The 13073-nt window shown below is 40.5% G+C and overlaps 1 protein-coding gene across 2 annotated transcripts in view; it reads left to right on the top strand.

The window, feature by feature from the left end:
* The window catches only part of PLCB1 (phospholipase C beta 1), a 183850-nt gene that overhangs the window by 113974 nt on the left and 56803 nt on the right, over positions 1-13073 (top strand). For both annotated transcript variants that reach the window (XM_078858355.1, XM_078858354.1), the window contains exons 9-10: positions 4047-4213; positions 7165-7311. In XM_078858355.1, coding sequence (XP_078714481.1) covers positions 4047-4213; positions 7165-7311 — 314 coding nt within the window. The remainder of the gene's footprint in view (positions 1-4046; positions 4214-7164; positions 7312-13073) is intronic.

Genomic DNA, 13073 nt, shown 5'->3' with positions numbered 1-13073 from the left:
CAAAATAATAACAGGTTTTGCCCTTTCTGGCAATAAAACAGGTGTTAAGCTATTCCAACACTAAATAGATACATTTTGCAAGGCATCAAGTCTGCATTAATCACGCATACTTGTGGCAAAACATGCAAACAAACATGCTCAGATAATGTATGCATTGCCTTTTAAACTGATTGGTCTTTCACACCACCCCGCCGGGTTGACTTGAGGCCACAATGCAAAGAAAGATCACATTCTAGATTTGAAGCTTTCGTGACTGCAGGGATTCATATTCTTAGGTTTTTTCGATAAAGTCACGTAGGTAAAAAACATTAAAAAGTAAAATAAAAAATAAAAAATCACGACGTTTCGGAGGCAACACAAGCTTCCGTCTTCAGGTGGTACCGTCACAGCCACGTGACGGTACCACCGAAAAAACCTAAGAATATGAAAGATCACATCTCTACGCCTCTCGTCAACGTGGTGTTAGGCACTTGCTTCATGTTGCAAAATAAGTGTGTTTTGTGCTCTCCGCACACATTTTTTATTTCTCCTGCATGGTATCCACGCCACAGCCTACAACCCGCAGGTTGAGAAGGAAGCCTCAATTCGAGGACAGTGCACAAGAGCACTGAATGTATGCGGCATCGCACAGCTGCTATAGATGCTCCAGATGAAGAGAGAGAATTACTGAGGCCACCTGTGCCATCCCAAGTCCCTGACTTGTATTATTCACAGTGGGAGATTAGATTGTTGGACCATGGATTGCTGAGAGTCTATAATATTGCATTTAATTAACATATTGAACCGAGATTAAATTCCACACACTGACCATGAAATATGGCTCATCTTTAATTTGAGGAAAATTCTGAAGTAGTACACCTAACATTTTCATATTTTCATTACCCCTTGGTTCATCTTCATAGGAAATATAATTTATTGAAAGCAGGTGTTTGTAGATGCAAAACACCTTTGTTTTTACTTGGGAATTTTTTTAATGTATGTATTTTTTCCTTGGAAATCTACTTAATTTTAACATAAATATATATTCATTTTCATCAGCCATGATCTATCCACTGCTTCGTGAAAGCTTTCCAACTTTGTCGCCACCCGTGACAGTCAACATGATGCCACACAATATAAATCAGGAGTTAGACAAGGCTCTTAATCAAGGCTATTCAAGGTGAAATTGCAAGATATCTCTCAACAACTAGATTGTAGAAATATAAAGGCATAAGCATAAATATTGATACAACCTGTTCTCCTATAGCATGGTAGTTGCGTTCCTGAAAAACACAGAGTTATGGAAAACTCGCGCGATAATTATTAATATATAATATAGGGTAAAGGACCATTCGCGATAACTCGTCAGATGCATATGCAGGCTGCACAAAGACTGAGGCACGTGGGTAGCATCTAGAAGCATCCAGCAGCATCCCAATGCCTCATGTGATGCTCCGCTGAGGCAACCCTACAACCGCTTATTACTATTCTTAGGTTTTTTCGGTAAAGTCGCGTAGGTAAAAAATAAAAATTAATATAAGTAAAATAAAAAATAAACTAAAAATCACGACGTTTAGGAGGCAACACAAGCTTCCGTCTTCAGGTGGAACCGTCACAGCACGATAGCTGTACTTTTATTAATTATGAATTTTAATTTTTTTACCTACGTGACTTTACCGAAAAACCTAAAAATATGAATCCTTGCAGTCACGAAAGCTTCAAATCTACGCTTATTACTACTCGCGCGACGTAGTTGTGGTCACTCAATCGCATTAAATCCAATTCGCATCTGCGTTATAAAAAATGTGTTCCCCAATACAGCAATGGAAATGAACTACAATAAATTATCGAAGAACTTATGAAGAAGGTTGCAATGTGGGGCTCGAGAGATATAGGACCAGAATAGAAGTCACAAGCCGAACAGCAAAAATAACTGTTGGAGAGACACGACTGGAAAACACAACAGAGTATTTATATATGTCAGTATATATCTAGGGCAGTTATTGAAGGTGGAACGGGATCAATATGATGAAATAAAGAAACAGACGAGAGCAGGTGGGAGTGAATTTGGCAATTTTTATTTAATAAAGCGGAATATACCAATGTGCCAAATATTGATGGCTAAAAGTACCGATCGTCTTTGCAATTACATATTTGTACAAACCTATATTTCAGTTTTAAAGATGCGATTAACAATATAGGTAAGTTTTCGAAAAGGTATTTAATTCTGAAATGACATTTGAACGATATTAAAATTACTTTCAATGACGGCAGAGTCCTATGGGAATTTGGCCGGAGGGTTGCGTGTATTCTATGAATGTTTTCCCATCAAAGTCACTCTCCAATTAACCTTTGCTCCACTTCTATTAACCCCAGTAAGGAACATACATCAACCTTTACTGTGATGTCGATGCTACCGTGATGTACTGGTCAGCACACTTCACTGACAATCCAGAGGTCACCGGTTCGACCTCCCGGTGCGGCACTTGAAACCATTGGGCAAATTTCCACAATCCCCTCCGCCTGTCTGTCCAGCAGTGTACATTGGTACACCACACTCGATTAGCAAGTCACATATGGTGAGGTAAAGTGTGGGTACTCCAATCTCTTCCAAAAACGTATGGCCAGCATGGAAGAGTAGGCCAAACTATGTTCCAGACGTGCTCTGTACAGCTCCTGCAAGCAGAGGCCCTTCTGCCAGCAGTGGGATGAGCAGGGAATTGCAGGGCTGCACGTTTACCTTGAACAGTGTTACCTTTCCTCTATTGCATTTGGCACTTATAAAGGCAGCTCTGGTTGATATGTTTTTGCTGAACAAAACAATGATTGTGCCTGGTTGCCCATTTCGAGAACATAATTGCAACTTGTATTCAGGCCTCTCCTGGGTGAATTTGAAATGTCATCGTAGATTCTGCTGGCCAGTTTGTATTCGTAAAGGTATACACGGCAAATGTTATACACATTTCTGCTGTCACCTGGTTCGCCTAACGTCATCGCATGCCATCAGGTCCATGACATCTGTCGCACGTGATGTTCCCTTTGTTTTGGGGCTGCAACGATTTCCCCTCCTGAGTAGTACGATCGACTGGAATTGGTCACATCCTAGCATGAGGCTGATTGAATTTGGTTTTACTTTAAACAACGGTGAAACATTACAGCGCAGTCTTATATTATTTTGGACACCAAATTGAGATGTTCCATTGCAATGGATTTTGTAGATATAATAATTTAACTGATAAGTAATTCATGCTTCGCCATTTGGTCACTTTCATCCATGCATTGTAATTTATAATAGTTTTTTTACATTTCATACTGTAGATTTTATACCATTTTTGTTCAGGTATTTTGATAATCTATGTGTTGTGGATTACTACTACTATTTTTATTTTACTAGGTAAGGCCCACTTAGCTTTCTAGATTTTTTTCAGAAGTGACTTGGCCACAAATAATTGCTGAACTTAGTGGACTATTTAGCAGCCAAATTCTCTAAAAGCATGTTTATAAATGTGGAGGAAAAACTGGAGGACCCGGATACAAATCCTCGTGACCACGGAGAGCACATGCAAACTCCATATAAATAGACCTCCTTTATACCAGGCGAGGTAATTAACATCTCGTCACCACCGAGTATTGATTGGCTATGTTTGCTGAGGAATTGATATAATACTGCTGCGTTCTAGCCAGAACCTCACTGGAAATATGAATCTCAAGGGTGTCATCTGAGTTGAACAAATATAATACAGTACTCTTATTTTGCCCAGGAGACATTTTCAATTTCTTCATTAGTGTGCATGCTTAGCCCTAATGTACTTCACATCTATAAATATTGTAGACACACAGCATGCACTATGCACATGTTTGTATATGCGACAAAGTGGGCCGGGGGGTTCTTCTGTGATAGATTGTGTCAGTTTATTTCACCAATTTGCACACAAATCCCTACAGGTTATATCTACGACTGCAAACTGCAGGTCCATTACTCAAGATGCCTCACCTCCTGTCCAATCCTGAGATACTCCTCCCGCCCTCTAAAATGACTTACCTCCTCCACTTGCGTCCGTTGGCAGGGGGGCACGCAGCCGTCCGTACTTGACAGTGGACCAGTTCACAGAATTCATCAACAACTGTCAGCGTGACCCCCGCCTCAACGAGATCCTCTACCCTCCGCTCAAGCCGTCGCAGGTTCAGCTCATGATAGAGAAGTACGAGCCCAACGCCAGCCTGGCAAAAAAAGGTGGGAGCCAACTCCTTCTCCCTAACCTCCTTGCTTTAATTCACTTGAACACCAATCTATCCCTTTGCACTAATTTTCCATTAGCAAACACCGTGTTCACGCTGTTTTGGTTCTTTAACCTCTTCGTCCAGATTCCCATTGTCAAAAGACGATGTTTACGTGACTTCGGAAAAATTTGTTCCACTTTGTTCTCCATCAAATCAATATTCCCCTAGAGCAGAGCCATCTTCTGTCCAGATGTATGTCATTATTTTCATTGTTATTCCATGTATATAGCTGTGTGCATTTGATATGATACACATATATCACCTGTAAATAAAATGACTCTCTTTCTGTAATAGGACTGTCCTTTCATGCTATAATTCGGCCATTTGCACTACAATTTATGGCCACGTTTATTCAAGGTATAATGAAGGTTTCATGGGATGCTGCCATGGTGTAATGGTTAGCGCACACTGGACTTGCAATCCAGAGGTCACCGCTTCTATTTACTGGCACAGCAGTTGTAACGATGGGCATGTTTCTTAAATATGCCCGCTTCTGTACGCCCAGCAGTATTAATAGAAACACCGCAGTAGATTCGATTGGCAAGTTGCATGTGGTGGAGGCAAAGTGCAAGTATTACCGCCTCTTTCAACGTATCCCCTAGATTGGCTCTCCATATCACCCTCAAAGCTGCAGAGCGCACAGATCTAGCAAGCAAGAGCAAACGTCACATTTAATGTTATTCATATTTTTGGCCGATACATGTTGCACAGTTTGTGGCTTTTGTTCAGAACTGTTCACAACACAACGTGCATTGTAACGTGCATTGTTGTAATGGCAACATGTTGACTACAGCATCCAACTCATCATGATACCTTCAGTCCCACATTTCACAGGAGTGTTGCGAACCTTTCACACTACAACATGTTTTTTGTTGGTTCGTTGGTTATGAGACAAACATCTGCTGAATCGTAAATTTTCTCACACTCTTGGCAATATCTACGTTGACAATGTTTCTGTTTTCCCTGATCAATGGAGCCTGCCAAGGCCCTGCAGTCGGCTTACCAATTGCCCGAGGGGTATTTATCCATTAGCTTGACAAAGCTGTTAACCTTGTCCTTGTAGGCAGAAAGAACTCACATGTTTATTCTTGCAGTGAATTGGAGCAGCAATCAAATGAAATATACATGCACTCCATTTGCACAATCCTTCTGGTAGACAGATCCTGTCGTTTAAGGTAATAAAGAATCCAATAAACACCACGCTTATTATTACTGAGGCATTTCTGGATTACAGAGTATGTCTTATATGGGTTTAAAAATAGGTTTCTTGCATGGTTATTTTTTACTTTACATTACTGAAACAATTATGCATTGGTGAAAAATTGCAGGGTTTTTCAAGTAAAATTGGATATATGGGTTCTATGAAATCCAGGTGACACTACCAGATAAGCCACCGTTTGCGAATTACATTAAGGTATTCCATGTTATGTTGGCTAGTCATTCCAAAAATATTTTGTTATCATTATTCTGATTGCTTTATGCTCAGAAAAGTTTGAGTCAACTAGTATGAATACACGTAGCAACCAGGTTACAATTATTAGAAAAAATGTTGGCCTCATTTTTACCATGAAGTCAGATTTGTATTATTTAGTTTTTGTACATTATATATTTTAAAATAAACTACATTTTATAGCTATGGCATGCTATATATATATGACACGGTGACTATTGCAGTACTCTTAAAGTAAATATGTAGCTAAAATCATTGCATTATATGATAATTTGACACGCAATGTTTAGCTTTTGCATGTTGATTATTATTAACGTGAGACACATTGTGGACATTTTGTCTGTCATCCTTGTAGATTTCGGAAAAAACTAAGCTTTTATGGTTGAACATTCCATTCACTCCTTCACGTTCACGAATGTGAACCGCGAGTAAATTCACAAGGGGAGTATTGTATTTACACATTTCTAAGAGATACCACCAACAGGTTTATTCTACAAAGCCCATTTCAGACTTGCTGGTTCACAGGTCATGCCAGCATTGAGCAGCGCATGAGATGATGACTTAATGTATCTACCATCCTCTGAGTGTTTTAACATTCTTGCATCTCATTTCAAACGTCTTCTTTTGTTTTATGGGACGCTGCCATGGTGTAATGGTTTGCACACTGGACTTGTAATCCACTGGTCACCAGTTTGACCTCCCGGCATGGCAGTTGAAACAATTGGGCAGGTTTCTTAAACCACGCTCCCTCTATCCACCCAGCAGTACAAATGGGTGCAGAATCATCATTTTTATCTATTTTCAGAATCATAATCAGACTATTTAATTATTCTTGAGGAATCCGATGAGCTATTAAGCTTTTTTCCACAAATGTCCAGTAGTTTCACAGATATTCAGAAGACCGCAGTTAGGTTGCACCACACTTAGTCAATCAGCAGGTTGCATATACTGGGGTAGAGTATGGGCACACCCACCTCTTCTAAGATTCATGACCAGTACCGAAGAGTAGGCCAAAATACCCTCTAGACTTTAGAGGGACTCTCTAGGGCTCCCTCTCACCCTTCTGCCAACAGTGGCTTGAGCAAACAACTGCAGGGTTGTACCTTTATAAGCATGTGTTTAGAGTATTTGGCTGCTATACATTTCCACATGATCAGCAACTTCGTTGAGCTATTATTTGTGGCCAGGCCACTTCTGAAAAAATATAGTTAAATGGGCCTTACTTGATAAAATTTTAAAAATTGTTTTAGTTTAGACCTTCACTGACAGAGAGGTATGCATGTGTGTAGTTCCACATTTTCCACATTCCCACAACCACTTGGAACCAGGCTCAATGGCTCGTTTCCAGCCCTGGGCCATTCCAGGATCGGCAGCACAGACCGGGACGTGAGTTCCCACCCCCCGAATAGCCGTGCTCCCTTGTTTACATGCCCTGCTCTGTTTGTGCTTGGTAGGCCACATCTCAGTGGGAGGATTCCTCAAGTTCCTACAAGGGGACGAGAACTCTGCCATCCCAGCCGAGAAAATCGACCTGAGTGACGACATGATGCAGCCCCTTTCTCACTACTTCATCAACTCGTCCCATAACACCTACTTGATGGGTACGTGTCCAACTGCACTTGGCAATGAGCGCGGCAGTCTGCGGGTGCCTTGGGACTTTCGTAAAGGTCCTAGGGGAGCAGCAGCTCAAGTCTAAGTTTGCTTCAATATTTCATGAGGTGTGCTCATTTCTCAGTCGCTTGCGCAACCGTGTTATCCTTTAGCAAGATGCTTACAGGGGTTTTGATATTGCAAAAAGCTGTATGGTTTAGTTTCATAGTAACTTGAAGGTGGGACACATTTAAAATGAAAATGAGGACAACCATCTTGAGTTTTTTTTGTTACCAGCACCTTAACATTCTCATTATCATTGCCAATTCTGCAAAGGCTCTAAACTTACACAAGTTAGGTGGATTTATTATTATTACTGTCTTAATATTTTCTAAAGGTGATGCACTCAGCATAGTGGACATGGACTTCTTTATTTTTCGAAAGTCATTTTGCAACAATTTCTGAATCCAGAGAGACTAATATTCTAAATATAGCTTTGTATATCCAGGCTTTAAAAAAAAATATGTGACGGTGATCCATTTCAAAAATGATTATATGTAATTGGGACAGAAGCTAATTGTCAGGCAACCCTTTTACCCCGAGTGGAATCCAAGTCTGGAGCTAATTTCCCCCCTTACCTGCCTCATGAGATATTAAGCCACTTGAATTACTTCAAAGTAAATGAAATATGTAACGTTCTCTTGTTGAATGGATCTATAAAACATTCCCAATAAAAAATGCCTGCCATCACAAGCCCTCGTCAAAAATTGACGCACGCCATTTAATCAAGCAGCTCAGTCTGTAGATGTGTACGTCGCATCATGACGGAAACGCATGATAATGCACGGCACTAAGCCCTGTTGATAATTTAACTGTGCAGTGTGTAAATATGTTTAGATTGTGCACCACCATCAAGTGCATAATGTGAACAAAGTGGCAGCTGTGTCCACTCTCGGTCTGTGTGCGTTGTGTGTGTGTGTGCACGCATCACATAATCGATGTTTGAAAAAGTGGGTTAACGCTGTCAAAAAAGATCGAAGCGAATGAAATAAATAAGTGCCGGCCGTAATTATAAAAAAAGAGAGTTAGTTGGAATTCAGCATCCAGTATAGAAATCAATATCTTTCTGTTGGCCATCAGCGCAGGCAGGACTCGGCACGTGGTGTGTGTTGGAAGGAGCCAGGTAATCTCTCTACAAGAATTCCTCTTTTGTCTTGCCTCCTTTTAAATTCAAAGAATGACCTCCACATCCAAACCAATGCATAGCTTTGTTCTATTAAACCCATATCAGACAGTGCATTGAATCTGAAGACGTGATACCAAAGTGTTAGTTGTTTCTGAAATTTAATACGCATTTTTTTCCCCTGTAAATTTAACCAACTGGAGAAACTGTATTTCTTTGATTTGCTTGAGGACTTATGGAGACATTTCAGCTGATAGCTTTGATATGTTTGCTAGTCAGATGTTATTTTGTTGCTTGTAACATTTTAATGTATTGCTCATGATGGAAAAATGGACCATAGTCTATTGCAGAGCCGTGCGAATGATCCAAATACATAGCAGCTGTGGTGCGTGCTTACGCAGGGTGGAGTTATTTAAGTATGGCTCAGTATGATGACTTTAATTGTTCTGCGATTCACATCAGCAGAATGCAACTGCATCTTACACATTAAAATGGTCTTCTGTCATCACGTCCTGTTTTTTTGCTTTCATATCATCCCTTTTCCTGCCTCACTATCAACATCAGCCATGGTTCCTGATCAATCCACTCCTGAATGAAGGCCTCCCCACGCTGCTGCCACCACTTGACAATCCTGAGCAGTAGCAATCCACTTAGTGCTTGCACACAAGCTGATTTCAACGCTCCTTCCCCCTGGATTGGTACTCGTCACAATTTGAAATAATATCATCTGTATCAGTAAATTTTTTGTGACTATTGATACATTATGTAGGCATATTCCGGCTATCATAAACATTAATTTGCTTTTGCATTGCTTTGTGAAAAATAAAACAAAATTGTAATTATATGAACAAAATTATGAGTTTTGCTATAGTGCCTCCAGAATATCAGTTTTAAGTTCTATTTGTGCACGTTGTAATTTTAACAATTAATATAACACACATTTTAATATAGCACACATTTTACAGTGCTTAAAATATCTTAATGCGGCTGGCTCACACATGCAATTGATTTCTCTAAGACGATGGTACTTTGCTAGCCTACTGGCTATCAACAAAGATTCGTTCATGAAGCCATCCTTATATACAGACACAGACACAATTTCAACCGAGAGGATGGTTATAAGCTCAGCAATCATTGGAAAGATGTCATCAACCACTTTGGGTCATGACTTGATTTGTGTTTTCTTGTCAACCTCCACCATCAGCAGTGTGGGTGTGTGGAGCGAGGTGCAATGATTGCCTGGCGGCCCTTTGATTGGTGTAGACCTACTGCCGGTGTCGGGGTTTTCTCCTACATTAACATTATCTGCCCCGCCCATGCTGCTGACACACTTAGGCTACGCCCATCTTTAAACCTTTATAAACAGTTTGCCTTTAGAGGCTAACCCCCCTTTTCCTGATGACGACCGCTTGTGTTGCGATCGAAACGTCGTGGTTTTTTAAAATTCTTTTTTATTTTATTATTACTGAAAGAACCAGAATAAGTCTACATTATAGACTACCAGTGCGCTCACTCAGGTTAAGAAGCAGGCTACAGTTTGCATTATAGACTGCCAGTACAATCCCCAGCTTAATAACCATTGCTATAGTCTATATTATAGATTGCCAATACGTTCACCAGCTTAAAAACCAGGCTACAGTCTACATTATAGACTGCCAGTACACTCACCAAGGTTAAGAACCAGGCTACAGTCTACATTATAGACTGCCAGTACACTTACCCAGCTTAATAACCATTGCTATAGTCTACATTATAGACTGCCAGTACACTCACCAAACTCAATAACCAGGCTACAGTCCACATTAGAGATTGCCAGTACACTCACTCCGATTAAGAACCAGGCTACATCATGGGACCTTCTTTGACGGTATCAAAATATGAGAATAGGTTTTTCCCCTTTTTTCTGGCAACAAACCAGGTGTTAAGATGTTAAAACATCAAACTGAAACCTTTTACAAGTACGCCTTTTGGCGTCCTCTGGTCTAACACCGTTTGAGACGAGGCTCAAAAGAAAGCTGTCTCTGGTGTGGACCAATCAGTTTCAAGGACAATGCATATGCAGTATTATCAGAGTATGTGTTTTGTTTGCATTCTGACCACAAGCATTGTGGTTAATGCAGACATGATTCCTTTTCTATCTACGTGACTTTACCGAGAGAACCAAAGAATATACTCTCAACTAATTACATTTTGAAATGGCTTTTGCTGCTCTAACTTATTACTGTGTTCAAACCAGACCCATCTCAGAATGTGCATTCATTAAAAAGCATAAGTCAGTCTACAAATTATAAACGATCTCAACCAAAAAAAAACACTTATTCTTCGCAGTCAATGTTTAATGGTATGGTCATACATATTCTCTATACATACGGGGAGGGATAAAACAAAATCCTGCAAAATCCACGGCATTCATTGACACATAAAACACAATTGTACTGTAGGTCCATGCAGCGTAAACGTAACTTGCATTAAATAATTCAATGCAAATATATATTCAGACAGTGTCCACGGTTTTACATAACCTTAAATATGACTGCATTGAATCGTACAAAACACGTATTCAAAGTCACTAATATGTTGGCTAAGGGAATGATACATTTATAAGTTCATTGACTTATGCTTCCCTGTCCAATGGACTGTGAACAATGATGTTTGTACAGCTTACAGCAGTGAACAACCACAGCGAGTTCTCATAGCATGAAGGGACGTGGCCAGGAGCAAGTGATCAACAGTTCTGAGTGAAAGTAAATCTGTGTCCTATATCTATTTATTTTACAAACACCAGTTCGTGCTGTAAAACATGTATTGACTCGAGCGTTTTCACTTAATGCTTGCAATTATAACATTTCTGATATAGCTTATTTAAATAATGAATAACATTGACCACTAAAGTTATAGTTTTGTTTGCCAGTTGGAAAAAAATACTAATGGTATACTAATAATTGACATTTTACCCAGGAAAGCCACACTGAGTTCAAGGAATCTTTTTGTTCAAGAGGGTCCTGCTTTGAGATGTTTGGCCGACACCAATTACAGTGTTTGTGTGTAGCTATGGGAGGAATCTCGAACCCGGAGGAAACCCTTCCAGAACAGGGGGAGAACATACAAACTCCGCACAGGAAAGATGCTCGAGTTAGGAATCCAACCGATGTTCTCCTCGCTGTGGGGCACAGGCGTTACCATTGCACCACCCTGTTATCCATTGTGTTTCAGCTATTAATTTGAATAAAAACAACCACAACAATGATATATATTCTTGGTTCTTTCGGTAAAGTCACGTAAATAGAACGGAAAAAAATCAAAATTAAAAGCAAAAAAAAACACGAGGTTTCGATCTCAACACAAGCGGTCTTCATCTCTCCACCTGATGAAGACCGCTTGTGTTGCGATCGAAACGTCGTGGGTTTTTTGCTTTTAATTTAGATTTTTGTTTTCTATCTACGTGACTTTACCAAAAGAACCAAGAATATGAATTCATGCAGTCACGAAAGTATTAAGTCTAAATACAACAATGATATGTTGCAATGCACAAGCAAGATGAATGGTTCAATTTGCAGCAGATAAATACCGTATTAAAAACAACCATTTGACAGTTTTCTAAACAGTAAACCGAGCAATCAGGAAGACAGAAGCGAGCTTGTATATCGCCAAAGCACTCGCAGGTCGAGGGCACGTTCACCTTGACGGGCACTGAAGCGGTATATCGCTCACCGCCACACAGATTATTACACGTGAAGACGCAGCTAATGATCATGACAGCATAAATCATGGCAGCAAAGAAAGACATCAAAGTTATCGGACTGGTCGTTTAGTTCCGAATGCAAACGATATAATGAATTTCCAATTACCAAAGTCGCGCATAACCCATTTCACAAATGATCAATCCCCTGCAGAGGTGTGTCGCGGGCGTTGGAGCTGATGTGTGCGCGCGACAGCTGGCCAAGCGCCGCCGCAGCGGCTCCGAAAGTTTTTACTTTGACGCAGCGGCCACGGCCAGGGATGTGAATGTCACCTGGTGAGATAAATGGGCGGCTTGTGAAGCAGTTAATGAGGCATGGAATGGATCCTCGCCACCGACAGCCACTGCCGGCTCCCGGCACTGCCTCCTGCATTTAATGCCACTAACGAATATTTGCTTGATTGGATGTGATACTCTTATTTGGTCATATTAAACCGTTATTGCTACGAGGAGAGATCATCACCCAACAAATAAGAAACGTAATAAATCATAAGCTGCGGTGTCTTCCTCGTTGATTAATGTGGATGCGCGCGGTATATTTCACGAGCGCTGGACAGGGCAGGGGATGGGCTTTCTCACATCTGTTACCCTGTTGCAGAGGCTTTGGTTAGCGGCTCACCAGAGAGTGACTTCAACACTTGTGTATCAATGTGCGAGCATCCCTGTATTACCAATCAAATGTCCATGCATCGTTAATCACGAGGGCAGGGCGGGGTATGCGAAGCGGCCAAAAGCCTCGGAACGACATCTAACAGCTGTAGAACCCGTCGGGGGGAAAATGAAACCGAATCTTTGATCTAAATTAATAAATAAAATGCTGCTATTTTGAAACGTTATTAAAATCATTAGGT

The sequence above is a fragment of the Lampetra fluviatilis genome, chromosome 7 (genome assembly GCF_964198595.1).
Source record: "Lampetra fluviatilis chromosome 7, kcLamFluv1.1, whole genome shotgun sequence".
Taxonomy (NCBI): domain Eukaryota; kingdom Metazoa; phylum Chordata; class Hyperoartia; order Petromyzontiformes; family Petromyzontidae; genus Lampetra; species Lampetra fluviatilis.
This window is presented reverse-complemented; position numbering and strand designations above follow the sequence as displayed.